Raw genomic sequence first — 17,596 nt, 5'->3', positions numbered from 1 at the left:
GGTGGGCATAAATTGGACAGCTTTTCTCTGCCATGCCCTTTTACCATGATGTTTTTGCCTTGGAGGCAGCTAACCTTAGGTTGAAACTTCTGAACTCATGAGCCAAAAACAACCCATTTCCTCCTTTAAGTTGTCAGGTATTTTGTCACAGCAAAGAAAAGCTGATCAATACAGATAGGATAGGGGGTAGAGGCCAAACAGCTGGATACCAGGACATCTACTCTCTTACGCCTCCTACACACACGCACACACACACACACACACACCCTAGTTACATAGAGTTGATTTATCTCTTGTTGCTGTATTTTTGGCAACAATCAATCCCTTTTAAAATTTTATTTTCCTTTTGATAGAAAAAAGAGGAACCCAATGAACACAAAACCCTAGTTACTCTCATTCCCTGGTGTTCATGTCTTCAAAGTGAAGGCACTACTGCTTTGTGTTCTAGTTTTTCACTCACTACATTTTAGTCTTCACATTTCTATGTGTAGATAGTTAACTCAGAGTCACTGAAAGCCCCAGATAGGTAGAAGACGTACTGCACATTTGCCATTTTTAGTATCTAGCCCTCCTGCTGTTGGATTGGAGAGCTGGCTTCAGGGCTTTGCAATGGTGAATAGCAGGAATAATGTGTTTCTAGAAAAGTGTTAGGTTATCTTAACTAAGCAGAGACATATTTCAATTCCTTAACTGTTTCAAGAGTTTGAAAACTCAGGCTCAAAAGAAATGAAGTGAGCTGGAAGGTCTTGGCAGCTTGCAGCTTTATAACAGGTCAAAGGTTTAAAGTCCAAAAGGGCTCAGATTTCTACCCCACATTTGCTGTCTCAGACCTCAGTCCAGAGGAGAGCGGAGCTGCTTTCCCTGCTCTCTGGCCCAAGGCAGCAAAATGAAGGTACAGTGATCCTGGCCCAAACCTCTCCACAGGGCCAGAAGGAGACAGGGACACCATGCACGTCATCAGTGGACGACGGGACTCGCATGCCTGTCTCCCTGGCTCTCCCAGATGAGACTGATGTGTGGCCTAGCTACAGAAGCTGCTGGCGAGTGGCAAGAAGAATGAATGGTGAGCAGCAGCACTACCTGCGGCCCAATGGGACCTGCAGAGGCTCACCAGGAAGGCAGAAGGCCAAGTACAGGCAGATTGCACGTGTCCTGCAGCAGCTGGAACTCCCCAGGGCTTCTCAGAGCTGGGCTAATGAATGAAAAAGACCCCAGCCAACAAATTGGGGCACCTCACAAGGGATGGCCTTTTACCTCTGTCCTTTGCTTTTTTCTTTTTTGGATCATATGTATAGTTTATGTGGGATCTAACTTTGAGAATTCAGCTTAAAGATGGACAGAACTGTCCTTCCCTACCTGGAGGCAGAAACTGCTGCTTTGTTTGTTGTTTTCCCAGCACAGAGCCATGAGAGAGTGCTCTGTGACACTTTGGAGTGAGCTCTCCCAACATTCTTGAGTTCTTGATGTACTACAGGGTGAGATTCTGGTCCCTCAAAGGGAGTGCTTGTTTTCAGAGAGTCTGTGTAAAACCTTACCTAGTTGATGTCTTATTTTGTGTGTAGGTGTGTGTGACTTCCTTTTCAGATTACTTGGTTGTGATTTGATGCCCTGAATAGGTTGGAAAATGTAATATTCTGGCTTACTTTTTTCTAATTCAGTACTGGGGATTGAACTCAGGGCCTTCCCACTGAGATACATCCCCATCCCTTTTTAAAATTTTAAGGCAGAGTCTCACTTAGTCACTCAACTGCCCAGACTTGGCTTGAACTTGAGATCTTTGGGCCTCAGCCTCTTAAACTACTAGGATTATAAGTGTGCATCACCCTACCCAGCTTCCCAGTTCACATTTAATAGGTGCATTAGTAGTCACTTTACCTAATGTAGATTAAGATGTATGATGTATGATATATAATACTGAAGACAAGCAAAGTACCTAATTTTGCTCTTTCTCTGTGTGCCTTTCCAATAGAGCTCTCAATCCCATCGCTGTACAACTCCGGGGAGATCCACAACGCCAAACACCAGGAATTCAGTTCAGATCCTTGGCAGATGGGCATCAGTGTTATTTACTAACCAGCAAGATGGAGACCACACCCTTGAATTCTCAGAAGACACTGTCGGTGTATAAGGACAGAGAGGATTGTCAGGAAAACAGCCTTTTACAGAAGAGTGTTCCTGCGTCAGGGGATAAAACAGAGTCTGGCCAGATATCCAATGGGTACTCAGCAGCTCCCAGCTCTAGCTCGGGGGGTGACACTGGGCACTCTGTCCCAGCTGCCACCACCACCCTAGTGGCTGAGGTGCATCAAGGGGAACGGGAGACCTGGGGCAAGAAGGTGGATTTCCTCCTCTCAGTCATCGGCTATGCTGTGGACCTGGGCAACATCTGGCGCTTTCCCTACATATGTTACCAGAATGGAGGAGGTCAGTATCCTGGGCCTGTGTAGAGGCTTTGGTCCAGGGTGGGTTATAGGTCTTGTGGGAGGCCAGAACACAGATCACATCTTTGTTGTTTTGTGTAACTGATGTGAGTCTGGGAACACGATTTAGTCTTTACTGTAGTTTAAAAGACAAATCTCCAGGGCCGGGGATTTAGCTCAGTGGTTCTGCCGCCTGCCTTGCAAGCACAAGGTCCAGAGTTTGATCCCCGGTACCAAAAAAAAAAAGAAGGCAAATCTCCAGTAAGCTAAAAGCTTAGTTGGAGGCTTTCTGGGTTACGAACAGGATGGAAGCATCCCAAACCAGACCTCACCTAGTCCTGCATCGTTTGTATTGAAGGGTCTCCTTCTCATCCTGCATCATCCAAGCTCTGTCCTCTACCAAGCCGGGAGCCAAGGAATGGCCATCAGCACTGCGCTGAGTTCCCTCACTCCTGTTGGCAGGTGCTGTGTGGAAGAGTCTGAAAGAGTCAAATCTGCATAAGGAAAAACTGGGAGGTGTTTCCAGACCCTTCTTGGCCTTTGGACCTGCATGACATCAAAGCATGGCATCAGCTTGGGTCTGGAATCTTAGGGTACCAGTCTGAGAATAATCCAAAGCTGAACTCAGCCACAGCATGACACTAATGCCAACTCCAAATCGTGCATGGATATACTTGGGTCTCTTACAGAGTGTTAGCTGAGCCAGGTATGGAGGCCTGTGCCTCTAATCCCAGGACTCTGGGAGGCTGGGAAGCTTGAGCCCAGCCTAGGCAACTTCGCAACTTAGTGAGACCCTATCTCAAAATAAAAAATAAAAGGGCTGGGAATGTAGCTCATTGTGAAGGCCCTGGATCAGTTCCCAATGCTGGGAAAAAAAAGTGTTAGCTGGGCATGGAGGCAGAGGCCTGTAAACCCAGCTACTCAGGAAGTTGCTGCAGGGGATAGAGTGTTGGCGGCCAGAAATCATATTGTTCCTCCTTGTAACCTTAAATCTTTGAACAGTTACTTTGTAGATGATCAAAAATCTTAGCTGACTGCAGGTGTAAATGTGGAAGCCTGGGAGAGAGCAGGGCAGGGAGAGGAGTAAGTATGGGCCCTCTGTGATGACATTGGGCTTTTATCATGATAGGAAAAAGTCAAGAGGAAATAGGTGTTGATCAGTTAATGTTTATTTTGATCGGAAACAGACTTGGAAGGGCAGCTGAAATGAAGTTTGGGAGATAATTCGAGTTACATTCACTTCTTCCATGGCTGACACAGAGTTGCCTTGATTTACTAGATCTCTTAAGGACTTCCGTCCCTGTGACTACAAAGGCAGTTCCCTGGGGGTCTCTGGGAAGTTTGAAGCTTCCTGCCTGGCAGGAGCGAAAGTCGTAATCACACTCAGCTTATCGCCAGCTTGGGAGGACTCACCTTTAGCCTCAGGGTTATATAAGTGCTGGGTCACTGGTAGTGTTTCTTATTGTATACTGATCAAGCAAATCCCTTGGACAAAGGCCACAAAAACACAACGTGGCTTTTATTCTCAAGCAAGTTTATTGAGCATGATTTTAAGTTACATGGACCCTGATGAATAGTTAGAAACCTGACTTCAGGTTTCTAAGACCAGAGCATTTTATAGGAGGGAAAGTTATCAGGGAAAATCATAGCTGACCTTTGGGCTAAAGGCAGGCTGCAAGGAAGCAAACCCTAACTTGACATTTCCAAATTTAGCATCAGCCACAAGATCTGAGAGACACTAGCATCTCCAGTTATGTAGCAGTGCTGTGCTTTCTTCTTTCATCACAAACTACCTTTTTAGCTATGCACCCAAAGGTGGCTTGTGAGGATCATTCTGCCTCAATGAAATTACGGACATACAGCCAAATATCAGTAATCAAATGTCTGGAGCCATAGGTAATACTGATGAGCAAAGATTCTATCTGGTTCAGTGATTCATTGATGGTTATGGTTGTATAGATCCCCACAGGCTTCTGTTCCCAGGAGCCCCCATACTGGTTGTATCAGAATCACACAGGGAGCTTGAAAATAGTTTTGCATCGCACCCACACATATCTGCTTCTGAAGATTCAGGGTGGACCCTGGAATCTAGGGATGTACTTTAAAGTTCACAAGTGATTATGATATGTCTCTGGGTTTGAAAACCTCATCCCTCCTCTACCCAGTCACCTTACAGGGGAGGAAATTAGGGCTCAGAGAGGGAAAGTGGCCTAGATTCTCAAGAGAGCCAAAAATGGAGATGGTCCCAGTTCCTGCTGTTGACTTTCAACTCAGCTTTCTTTCCACTTTCTCTATCAGCCTCCTCTTGGACCTTCATCTTAGCCATGGAGCCCTGTCTACTATTACTTCTGGCAAAGCACAGTGTGTGGCTTTGTGATTCTCCAGCCTCGGGTGGCTCTGTGATTCTTTTTTTTTTTTTTGTACCAGGGATCAAACTCTGTTCCTTGTGTTTGCACAGCAGGCAGGGAAATCACTGAGCTAAATCCCCAGCCCTGCTCTGTGATTCTTGATGTGAACTCTCTTGTCCAGATCATTTGAGCTGTCCTGGGACAGATGTGGAAAGGAAGTGAAATTGTCTTTTACTTGCCTCAGGAGCATTCCTCCTTCCCTACACCATCATGGCCATCTTTGGAGGGATTCCACTCTTTTACATGGAGCTTGCATTGGGTCAGTACCACCGAAATGGATGCATTTCTATATGGAGGAAAATCTGCCCAATTTTCAAAGGTAATGAAGGGGTTGGGTGGGTAGGCAGTGGGGCATTTCCATCAGTGGGTGGGTGCTGGGGACCTGCTTCTGGAATTACTTAGGCCTTAGGTATCTCTAGGAGATGACTTGAGTCATTAAATTTTTGATTGCTCAAGTGGAATGCATTTAAGAAATAATAAATAACAATGGAAAGTAAACCAAAACTTTAAAAATCAGTAAATTTCTAAAACAAAAATAATGGCAAATGCTTGTAAATACAGATGAGTAATTTGCTACATTTCCACTCTTCCCACCATCTCCTGGAGTCTTTTGGAAATGAAATGGGTGGCAATAACCGTCTCTACCCCTCACCTGGGCTGTGGAACTACCCAGTGCACTGTCTCAGCCTTTTGCTGGTGGGCTGTTTGACCTTGGCCTCTCTCACCTACTGCCCAGGGATTGGCTATGCCATCTGCATCATTGCCTTTTACATTGCCTCCTACTACAACACCATCATGGCCTGGGCGCTCTACTACCTCATCTCCTCCTTCACGGACCAACTACCCTGGACCAGCTGCAGGAACTCCTGGAACACTGGAAACTGCACCAACTATTTCTCCGAGGACAATGTCACCTGGACACTCCACTCCACGTCCCCTGCTGAAGAATTTTATACGTAAGTGTGAGTAAGTGAGGGAGTGGTTTATCAGGGTAGGCCACACCACCGAGGTCTGACTTCTTAGGAGGCAGGTAGGGACCAGGGCCTTTTCACAGCTCTCCTAGCAGATTTCTGAGAGGAGAAGCTGTCAGGGTTGGGGGAGTGAATGTGAATAAGGGGGTGGCATGATCAACCTACAGCAGGATTTAAAATTGGGATATTCTACCTTGAGTGCTGCACTTGGCCTTCCTGTGCCACCTCTTCTTTCCCATGTGCCTGGTCAGCCTACTTCAATATGCACAAAATTATTTTCCTGTATCAAAAATGCCCTTCTTCCTAGGTCCTACTCTCAGCAAACTATCACAGAAATAAAGCCTCCAGCTTCTTTCTTCAGTAGTTTGAAATGACTCAAAGAGTTTCTGATTTTGTGTTAATTTCATGAGTGGGATCTGCTCTTTGGAAGAGCATGCTTGCAGAAAGTAGTATTCTTTAATGCAAGAATTTCAAGCAAGGGTATCCCAAAGACAAAGCTACTGTATGGGTGGGGGTAGGGCCCATGGCCTACACCCATAAATGTTCATGTTCCCAAAAGCCAGTCATGTTAGTCAAAGAGGTTCAGGTTGCAGTCAGCAACAGAGAAGCCAGAAGTATTCCTTTGGGCCAGGCTGCATTCTGTACTTCTGGCCAAGCTCTGGGCCAGAAGTATTCCCAGGGCCTGTCAGCTGAATGTGCTGCTTGCTCCTTCTGGATCAATAGGGCCCATCTCAGCCTTTCCTGGGTGTGTCAGTCAGCTTTCCATCACCGTAACAAAACACATGAGAAAAATAACTTATAGGAGGAAAGATTTATTTTGGCTTATAGTTTCAGAGGTTTCAGTCCATGGTCAACTGATTCCATTGTTTCTGGGCCTGAGGAGATAGTACATCATGATGGAGGAGTATGGTGGAGGAAAGCTGCTCACCTTATGGCACACAAGAAGAGAGAAAGCAAAGAGAGAGCAAGAAGGCCAGAGAGGAAGGGACTACAGATCAGATCTAGTCCCCAAGATCACACCCCCATGATCCAGTTCCTTCAGTTAGGCCCTACTTCCCGTTTCCATCACCTCCCATAAATTATGACCTCTTCAGTGGATTTATCCTTCATGATCCAATCATTTCTCTAGATCCTCCTCCACTGAAAATTGTTGTACTGGGGATAAAACCTTCAATATGTGAGTCTTTGGGGGCACTTGATATTTAAACTATAACACTGAGGCTCAGTGACCATTTGGACCTTGCAACATTGTGTCATTTTTTTCTATGTACCTTCCTGGAGGCATCATAGACTATGTGATTATATCACTGTCCAGATCCTGTCATAGGCCTTCCTTTCTTTTTCACTGCAGACGTCACATCCTACAGATCCACCGGTCTAAGGGACTCCAGGACATGGGGGGCATCAGTTGGCAGCTTACCCTCTGCATCATGCTTATCTTTACCATTATATACTTTAGCATCTGGAAAGGTGTGAAGACATCTGGCAAGGTGAGGAGGACTCTGGCTGCTAATCTAGGCCTGCCAAGGGGGCCCCACAGTGTTTCAAACCCAGAACCCAGTAGCCTAGACAGCCATGGTCAGGAGACAATCATTTTTCCTTCAACACCAAACACTTTCCATGAAGTTCATTCTCTACTATATTGGTTAGAAAATTCTAGAAATGGGCCAGTACTAAGAACCATTATATAATTCTGTTTTCAAAATTCCTTAAACCTACTGGTAGAATCACACAGTTAGTGGCAATAGTTTTTTTCAGTGTCGGGGATGGAACCTTGGGCCTTGCACATACTAAACAAGTGCTCTACCACTGAACAACACCCCCACCGCAATAATGGCAATAATTCATTAAAAAACTATTATGGGCCATGCTTGATGCTCTGTCTACTCTGGTTAAATGTATTATTTCCTGCTAAATATTCCCTCTTTTGACATGTGGTGCAGGCTTCTGAGTAGGTAATACTGGCCAAGCTGGTCAGATCCCTCTCTGATTCTGAAGGCGTAAATCTTTCTGCCACAGAAACCTTGTCTCCTAAAATGACAGAATAAAAAGGTGGATCTCCTTTCTCAGTCTTTAAGAAAACAACACTGACACCCACTCATCTCCCTTCCTTGCTCTTTCTGGAACAGCATGGTGATAACCTGAGTTTCTGCTCTTCTTCCTTACAGGTGGTGTGGGTGACAGCTACCTTTCCTTATATCGTCCTTTCCATACTGCTGGTGAGGGGGGCCACACTCCCAGGGGCATGGAAGGGTGTTCTCTTCTACTTGAAACCGAACTGGCAGAAACTACTGGAGACGGGGGTAAGATACTGACAGAGACAATGTGTGCCTGTCTGTCATTAATTAGATGAAGCTAATTCTCCTTCAAGTAGGACAGTAGGGACAGATGAAATTTAGTTTCAACATACAAGCCTGCAATGATGCTTTAAACCAGAAATACAAACATCAAAAGTACAATTTGAGGCCCCTGGATGGGTGTAAGCCTAAATGACAGGAAGATAAATCACGTATGTTTGCACTGAGTATGTGACCATCCCTGGAATGAGCCTCAAAAGCTGTTTTATTGCCCTGAATGTAGCCACATGGAGGCGCGAGAGCTGCTGCTCTGCTGTGACCTTGCAGCAGACTGGGTCTTATCCTCAGCCCTGTGTCCTTCCGCTGCTGTTTCCAGGTGTGGATCGATGCTGCTGCTCAGATATTCTTCTCTCTTGGTCCAGGCTTTGGGGTCCTCCTGGCTTTTGCCAGCTATAACAAGTTCAACAACAACTGTTACCAGTGAGTATCTGGGGCTCCCAAGCAGAGTTCGGAAGTGGAGTGAGCGAAAGTTAGCCAGTTGAGAGTAAAGGTGACTGAACTGATGGCCTCAAACTTGGCTGGGATTGGGCTCTGACAGTACTGCCTCAGGAATGTCACAGCTGCCTGGCATTTCACCTGTGGGAGAGGCTCCGGACCACTTCTGTTGCGTGAGTCTCTCTATATAATAAAGATAATAATTAAAAAATTGTATAGCGGGTTTTCAAAAATTACAACATATAACTAAATATTTGGGCTTCACTAGTTAATATGTTTAATGACAGAAATTGTGATGTGATCAGTTACTTATGTATACCAGAAATATAATGAGGGAATTATTTTGACCAACACAGATGCCATTTTATGGAAAAATCTCACTTCAGATATTTTAACAAAACAAGGAGTGTTGTACTGGTTATCACTTAAATGTCACTTATCACCTCTGGACTCAGTTGTCCTATCAAAGAGAGCAATGTCCAACAATCTATTTGTGCCATTCATAAAATAATTATAGGATTTATTTTTTTAAATAAGGAGTTCATTTGTGCCCTAAGCAATATGACCTTGCACTAGGACACCAGCCTGAAGTTGTCTGATGAGGTCTTCTTTTAAAAATGTAATAGGTTAAACCAGGCATGATGGCACATGCCTGAAATCCTACTACTCTGGGAGGCTGAGGCAGGAGGACCACAAATTGCCTAACTTGAGCCATTTAGCAACTTAGTGAGACCCTGTCTCAAAATAAAAAAATAAAGAAAGAGCTTGGACTATAACTCAGTGTGAAGGCCCTGGGTTCAATCCCCAGTACTAAAAAGAAAAAAATAAAGGTTCCTTTGTCCCAGTTCTGTGACTTCAACTGAAGGCTGTGTCAAACATCTGATGTGAGGACTTCACAAACCTGAGGCCAAGATTCTATCTTATGGTCTGGGGATTTAGCTCTAGCATAGCATCTGCCTGGCAAGCACAAGGTCCTGAGTTCAATCCCTGGTACCAAAAGAATTTAAAAAAAAGAAGACTCTATCTTGTGCCTCACCCTCTAGCCTGGGCCTTGCTCTAGAACAACCAACGCTCTGCTGAACAGAGAGGTCTGTGTTGTGATATTTCACAGAGAATTACCTGTTAAAATAACCGCTCCCTGCTACTCCACCCATGCTATGTGTCACAGTATTTGAACTTCATGTCCGAGAGCCTGGGCCCTGGGAGGAGAAAAAGGGACACCAGGACAGTGTAGGGGTCCTTTGAACCACACTGGCCTATGTCAGCAGAGGCGGTACACAGGCTGATGCTTCTTAGACTCCTCACCCTAGAACTGTCTCAGGCCCCTTGGGTTTTCTACTCTAGAGACGCCCTGGTGACCAGTTCGGTGAACTGCATGACAAGCTTCATTTCGGGATTTGTCATCTTCACGGTGCTGGGGTATATGGCTGAGATGAGGAATGAAGATGTATCCGAGGTGGCCAAAGATGCAGGTAGGACGTTGGGCTCTATGTAGGTTCCTGATCATATTATAATGCTTTGCTTTGAATATTTACAAATATCTCACTTTTGAGTTATTTTTAAATGATCCTTTAAAATTTCAAAGATTTGAAAGAAACTTATTGCTTTGGAGATCTAAATCCTTTGCATGCATTTAGGCTACTGGGGATATGTCAGCTCCCTTTGTGCCTAGTACTGGTGCCTTCAACACTTGATGAACTTGAAAGTATGACTTGGATGTTGGCTTTAAAATCATTGGCTTTGGAGTCAGGGGTGGTGGCATATACCTGTAATCCCAGTGACTCAAAAGGCTGAGATAGGAGAATAGCAATTCAAGGCCAACCTGGCAACTTAGCAAGTTCCTGTCTCAAAATTAAAAAAGGGCTGGGACAGCCCCACCTGGGAGCAGGGTGGTGGCCAGGGCAATGGTGGAAGCTGTGAAGATGCTCCATGTCTACTGAGGTTTGCTGTGAGGTGGAGGATCAGAGTGGCGGGGATGATGTGCAGCCTGTAGGTCTTGATCCTGGGGCCTTCAGTGCTGGCTCTGGAAGGTAAGGAGGAGGCAGGATACACCCACCTGCCAGTGGAGACAGGTGTGGTGGACAAGGGGAGGGCTCCAAGAGGCAGAAAAGAGTGAAGGCATGAAAGAGGGGAAGCAGGGGGATCATGAGGGACCTGTGTCAGGTATTTCAGAGACAGGTTCCTGACAGCACCTGAGCTCCTGCTGCCAAGCGAAATGGACCAGAGAGGGACATTCTTTGGGTCCCCTGGGGATATAGTGGCTGCTCCTGGCACTGTATCCCTTTCTCTCTGGCAGAGGTGCTGCTGGACACCACAGGAGAGACCTCTGAGATTGTCTGGCTCACCTACCCACCAGGTGGGGTGAATCTGAGGTAGGATAGAAGAATAAAGATAGGTAAAATGAAGTCAAGGAAAATTAAAATTTTTAAATTATACTTTTAATAAAAAATGCACTTTCGGAATACAAACTCAGTAAAGAATCCCTAAAGTTCTTAAAGGCACACAATATGCCTGGCTCCTACCCATTTACCTGTGAATGAACTTTGGCCATTCCTTTTTACTTGCAAGTGGGTCTCGTGTATTCTTTTCCTCTTACACAGTGGGTTTTGTTGGTGGCCATCACACTGTTCCTCTGCAGAAGAGGACCATAGTCTGTTTCCCTGGACTGAGATTTCTTTCTACCCCAAAGTCTCCATGAATGTACCCAGCCCCGGTGTATCATGCGATGGTCCTGTCTCACTGGAATGCCCACATTTTATTTCCTTAAATGTGTACTTTAAAAATTTTGCCTAATAAATCCCTTTCTGCCTCTTAAAAAAAAAAAAAAGGAAAGGCCTGAGGATGTGGTTTAGTAGTAGATTACTTACCTGTCATGTGTAAGGCCCTGAGACCAGTCACCATTACTGCAAAACAAAGCAAAAAGCAGTGGGTTTGGGTCTTGTGATGGTATTACAGAGTCTGGTTGAGTAGGGAAATAATTACGAATGCTTAGAAATGCGTCTCTGTGGAAAAATAAAAGATAGCTGATGTGGCCAATCTACCGTGAGGTTTTCATGAAAAAAGAAAAGTGGGTAGATGTTGAAAAAGAGGTGATGGGATCTAGTGAATGGAGTCCCAGGGCTATTTGTGAACCTATTTGTGTTTTTGGCCTGATGTAGTACTTTGACCAACGTTGTACCCCGAATGAGGGCACCCCTAGCTAGCCCATGAGAGATTGAAGACATGTCCCTCCCACTATCAAAAGGGACTTTAAAATAGCAGGAAGTCTTTATTCCATTTTTTGTTGTTCTGGAGCTGAAGACATCAGAGGGGGCTAACTGCTGTGGGACTTTAGAAATTTCAGTCTTGGTGCTGAAAAACTGAAAACACCAAATTGTTATATGGAGGAAACTCCCGTTCTATGCACTGCTTTTGCTAGTCTTAGGGTCTCAGGACTGTTTCTATCCCCCATTTAATTGAGGACACACAATTTTCAAGGTGGATACTCTCTCCTTCCTGCCTCCCAGGATCCTAAGGTGGCCAGGTAAGATGGTGTGGAGTGTGAGGAAGCACTTAATATGTGGCAAGGCCTGGTTCACACAGAAGGTTTTGTGATGGTAACTGTAATTGCCCATGTGGGTGAATTTTACTCTGTGACATCTTTATGGAACAGATCTCAGAAACTGCCTCCTCCTCTCTGCCTTCTGCTTAGGCCCCAGCCTCCTCTTCATCACGTATGCAGAAGCCATAGCCAACATGCCAGCATCCACGTTTTTTGCCATCATCTTCTTCCTCATGTTAATCACACTGGGTTTGGACAGCACAGTGAGTAAACAGGGAGGGAAAATGGGGTCTGGGAGGATGAAAAGGACAGGGGAAGGGTGGAGAGAGGCCATTTCCTCCCATGTTGGCTATCTCAGGCAGTGTTACCTGTTCCCTCCTGGTGCTCCCCATTTCTTGGCCATGGCACGCACCACCCCTAGCACATTAGAGAGTCATTAATGGGATAACATGGGGAAGTGCCTAGCATAGGTGAAGGGCTCAGCATATGTGCATTTCTTATTGTATGCTGACTCTTGACCAGATGATGGCACCTAAAGGCCAGAATGAGCTCTCCCTTGCGCTCGCCCTGTTGAGCATTCAGCTTTGCACCTTGCACTTACTAGTGTCGAGTGAGTCTCAGCTTTGAGTTGGCCCTTCTGGTACAACCAGACTCCCAATGAGAGTTCACATACTTAAATTCTCTCCATGTGTTATGTTTTCTTTCCTGGCTGTCCTTAGTGATAGGTTTTAAATGACAGTGTAAATCAGGGAAATATACTTTACAGAGGTGTTCCCAGGCCAGTGAATCAGGGGAACTGGTTATAATCAGCTTGACTGGTCACTTAGTAATCTTACCCCTCCTCCTATTCACTGTCCCGAAAGCACAGACTTGTCCCACAGCTCTCGCTGTGACTGCTGTGTGTACCTCTCAGTTTGCAGGCTTGGAGGGAGTGATCACCGCTGTACTGGATGAGTTTCCGCACATCTGGGCCAATCGCCGAGAGTGGTTTGTGCTTGCTGTGGTCATTACTTGCTTCTTTGGATCCTTGACCACCCTGACTTTTGTAAGTACCGAGGTTCTCAGGTCTGAGTTGGCCACTAGGGCAACAAAATGCTATAAGAAGCTGTTCCTTTTGTCCTGTCCCCACCTAGTTCCCTGGTTTCGGGGCCAAAAGAAGGGGAGTCGCCAGTGCCATTAAAGTTTGTCACCGTGGCCTAGGGGTGTGACTTGGTGGTAGAATGCTTGCCTAGCATGTGTGAAGCTCTGGGTTTGATCCCCAGCACCAGGGGAAAAAGTTGGTCACCAAGGAGAAGAAAAGTTGTTTCTGGCAGCATCCATTTGTAGAGTCTATGCATAGTATCTGGAGGCTGTTAGCATTTTACAATTGACCCAATTATATTTCAGTCTTGGCAGAATATCTGGAAAAAAAATAAAATTTGCACTTCTAGTTTATTTCCACTCTTTAAGGCTGCTATCATGGGAACATTGCCCTGTTCTGATTCGCAGAAGAATGGGAGGTGGGTGCTTTATGTGTATAATGCCACTTTGTCTTCTCTAGAATTTACAATGGCAAAGAAGTCAGATATGCTTTGGTGTTTTTGTTTTTGTTTTTTTGGTAACTAAAGGAAATATGATAAACCGTACATCAGATACTATCCCACAGATATCCTAGGATGTGTCCTCCTGACTCAAGGCACATTTTGTAGATAGGAATCTTTAAGTCTTGGCCTCAGCAGTTTAGGAGCTTTGGGAGGGTGGGGTAAGAGGCTACATATAATCCAAGGTTGCCAGGAGTTCGGTGAGAAAGGCAAAGCTGACAAAGGTGCTCCATGTATCTGGTAACCATGGACCCTCCCAGATTTAATCTTTAGCGGTGGCAGTTTCCCCGGTTGTGTACACAGCAAGTGTTCAATAAGTTGAAGAAAATGGAAAATAGATCTAGAGGCCTTTTGGAGTTTGTCTCTTAAACCTGAGTGGGGAGCGGAAACAAGAAAAATGTGCTCTAAGGATGGGGCTGAATAGTAGAGCATGTCTTGGTTTGATTCCCACCAGCAGAAAATAATAATAATAATGGGCTCTGTAGAGCAGGAAGAGGAGTCTGTTGAGGTGAAACCTGGCCCACAGTGCAAAGGCCACTCTAAGAAGTAGGCTCTGAGACTACGTCCAAGGTTGGAATTTCCAGCATTACCCTAAGTTCAAAAGCTGCTTCAGGCTTCTGCACTAAGGGGAGGGCCTCAGGAGGCCCTTAACAGATTGGAATCTCGTTCTCAGGGAGGAGCTTATGTGGTGAAGCTGCTGGAGGAGTATGCCACAGGGCCTGCGGTGCTCACCGTCGCGCTTATAGAAGCAATTGCTGTGTCTTGGTTCTATGGTAAGATCCCCCTTCAGGGTGAGCAGAGGTCCTTTTAGCAACATGGCAGCCAGCACAAAGAGGGACTGATCTCATCAGAGAAAGATGGGAAGGGGCAGTTGACAAATTGTGACCTCTTGATGGGTCTGTAAAATAATCTCAGCTGAGTGCCTTCTTCAGAAATAAGTCATCATTTCCTTCGCACTCTGTACAAAGTTGCCTACACCCTCGGGGAGGACATCTTTCCCATACTGAGTTTGAATGTTTACCCAGCTGAAGCTGAAGCAGCTGCATCTAGCTCATCCTTGGTGGGAGCTTAAGACCCTGATGGGCTCTAACAGTTGGAAAGATAACACAGAATTAGCGCACAGTGAATGCCTTTGCAATGTGTATAGTATATCATTGTTAAATAGAGTGGCCCCAGATTTGTATATCTCAAGCTAGAGAGTTCCTTCTCTAGGCCTGAGACAGAGCTTAGGTGCTCATCTTCTAAAGAAGAGGTGAGAATTCTCTTATTTGCATTATCTGTACCCCTTCCTAGGATGGAATTTGATAATGATAAACTCCCAGGGGTGCAGGAAGTGAACTGAGGTGGTCCTGGCAGAGGTCCCAGGATCCCCTGGGCAGTGATTTTGGACACTGGCAATTCAAATGAGAAACCTCAGTTCAGAGATGCCTCCTTAAAGTCAAGAAGTAATTACCTCATTCTAAAAATGTACTTTTCCTTCTCTATGATAATAAAATAGTTTTAGCATGGTAGTCATTACACATATCATGAAAAGAAGAGAAGGCATAATTTTAGTTGCACATAGGCCCGGTTTTAAAAAAAATTATCCTCAGCAATTCAGAGGACAAAGTTCAAAGTATGAATCACTGCAGACTTAGCGCCCTAGGAACAGTGGGTAGGTTTCAAGGGGGTCAACCACAGAGTACCTTCCCCTTCTCAGTTTCTCATCTACCAGTTATGGTGAAAAGTTCTCATTTCTAGGCCAGTAACTTTTCATAAAAGAACCCTCATCTTGATCTGGAGATGAATGAGCAGGATTAGGGTTAAAAGTTTTCTTTCATTCAGGCCTAGTTATATACTCTTCTATTCACAGCTAGTCAGGAGGCTGAGGGAGGAGGATCACAAATTGAAGCCCAACCTGGGCAACTTTGTGAGACCCTGCATCAGGCTAGGATATAGCTCAGCTCAGTGGTAGAGCACTCCTAGATTTGAACCTCAGAACTGTGCCAAAAGAAAAAGAAGTCTCAAGTTTCCAGTGTAGTCAAGGTTGGGTGGGTTGACCATGCCTAAACAGAAAGGCAGTGTGGGCACCAAGGTCAAGTGTTCACCAGCCTCCTGCTGTATGTAGAAACAGCTTTGCTTACTAATAAAAATGAAGTTTCAGGGCCAGGGATTTAGCTCAGTGGCACCGCGCCTGCCTTGCAAACGCAAGGTCCTGAGTTTGATCCCCGGTACCAAAAAACAAAACAAAACAAAACAAAAATGAAGTTTCATGACAAATCCCCTGGTCTCACTTCAGACCAGATTGGTGTCCCTGAGCTCCTTGATAGAGAAATGCCAGAGCTGCTACACTTGTTCAGTATAGGAATTCTGGCTTCTTCTTGTCATTCTGGTGACAAGAGGCTGACTCTGGTGACTGAGTCAGGAAGGAAAATCCATGTCCTCTCAGTCAATCTCTTTCTCTTTTGGGTAATTTTAGGTATCACTCAGTTCTGCAGTGATGTGAAGGAGATGCTTGGCTTCAGCCCTGGATGGTTTTGGAGGATATGCTGGGTAGCCATCAGCCCTCTGTTTCTCCTGGTGAGTTGTCATTTCCCTTCTTTTTCTTGCCCTGGGGAAAGACTCACCCCCAGACACTTATACAAGATAAATTTTATTGAAGTGTAATATATATACACAGAAAAGTATGCCAATCATATATGTTTATCCAAGGAAATTTTATGAACTGAACACTCCTGTGTAGTCAAAACCATACCAAGACACAAAAACACGGACAGCACTTGTGTTGGACAAAAACATGCACAAAAACACTTGTGCCCTCCCTGTCATTGTGCCCGCCATGCCTCACCCCTCTTCTGACATCTCACATGTAGAGTAGTCTGGACTTCAATTAATTAGTATGTCACTCCCCTGGTGAATGACAATGTTAAATTACATTTATGAGCACTAAGGGTCAGGCAGGCCAGATTTTGCACTAAACTTAACACCCATAGCTCTTTTAATCTTCACAGTCATTCTATGAAGTAGGTATTGTGCTGGTGCTCACATTTTACATTTAAGGAAATTGAGGCTTAATAATATTAAAGTCACATAACAAGTGAGAACTATTTAAGACCAGCAAAGAATTTACTGTGCTGTTCAGGAAGTCCCTGAGAGAGATCCAAGTGATTTTGTATTTAAAATTTCTTTTTTTTTTTTTTTGGTTTTTTTTTTTGGTGCCGGGGATCATGTATTTAAAATTTCTTGCATCTTCTTAAACTCTTACAAAGATCCTCAAGCATAGGTCCAAGTCAAAAGTAAAATCCATTTATTGCCAAAGGATCTGGTTAAGGAAGGTGACTTTCAAGGATTGTCCATTTAGCAAGAGAAGTTCAATATTCACTTTATCCTTGCTTATATGCCTCCAGATTCCTTCTGGAGAATTGTCCACCTCGAGAGAGGCATTTTCCCAAAGATGGATAATGTCTTGCTGACCTCCCAAGTGTGCACTTGAGGTATTCTGGGGTAAACCCCCTCTGTGTGCGTCATCAGGGATTATTCTTTAGTTCTTCCCCATATCTAACTTTATTTGGTGGGCTGTTGAATTTTTAGAGCCAGAAATAATGTTAGACTGTTCCTTCAGTCCATCTCCAACTTACTGAGAGTATTCAGCCTATTCCATTTTGTCTTAGGACCTCTCTGGCATACAGCTGTCCTTTCCTCCCTTTAAAAATAGCCCTTTTGAGGGCCGGGGATGTAGCTCAGTGGTGCCAGGCCTGCCTGGCAAGCGCAAGATACTGAGTTTGATCCCTGGTACTGAAAAAAAAATGGCCCCTTTGTATTCTATCTTTGGGCAGCCTTTTATTTTTTGTACCTGCATGTCTTACTATTAATTTATATAAAATAGCCCCCATTCTCATTTTGCC

General features: G+C 44.9%; 1 protein-coding gene across 4 annotated transcripts in view; it reads left to right on the top strand.

The window, feature by feature from the left end:
• Positions 1-17,596, top strand: part of Slc6a4 (solute carrier family 6 member 4) — a 39,428-nt gene that overhangs the window by 12,073 nt on the left and 9,759 nt on the right. The window contains exons 1-12 of one of the 4 annotated variants that reach the window (XM_004857081.3): positions 811-892; positions 1,970-2,424; positions 5,013-5,147; positions 5,565-5,784; positions 7,151-7,289; positions 7,968-8,102; positions 8,473-8,576; positions 9,936-10,063; positions 12,283-12,395; positions 13,046-13,177; positions 14,386-14,485; positions 16,171-16,271. In XM_004857081.3, coding sequence (XP_004857138.1) covers positions 2,082-2,424; positions 5,013-5,147; positions 5,565-5,784; positions 7,151-7,289; positions 7,968-8,102; positions 8,473-8,576; positions 9,936-10,063; positions 12,283-12,395; positions 13,046-13,177; positions 14,386-14,485; positions 16,171-16,271 — 1,650 coding nt within the window. In that variant the 5' untranslated portion in view covers positions 811-892; positions 1,970-2,081. Of the gene's footprint in view, positions 1-810; positions 1,064-1,969; positions 2,425-5,012; positions 5,148-5,564; positions 5,785-7,150; positions 7,290-7,967; positions 8,103-8,472; positions 8,577-9,935; positions 10,064-12,282; positions 12,396-13,045; positions 13,178-14,385; positions 14,486-16,170; positions 16,272-17,596 lie in introns of those variants that run through there. The other 3 variants (XM_087191577.1, XM_004857080.4, XM_004857082.4) reach the window with 3 other exon arrangements.

This window comes from Heterocephalus glaber, unplaced genomic scaffold, assembly GCF_053883595.1.
Source record: "Heterocephalus glaber isolate CG9 unplaced genomic scaffold, H.glaber_assembly_v1.0 deba00001564, whole genome shotgun sequence".
NCBI lineage: Eukaryota > Metazoa > Chordata > Mammalia > Rodentia > Bathyergidae > Heterocephalus > Heterocephalus glaber.
This window is presented reverse-complemented; position numbering and strand designations above follow the sequence as displayed.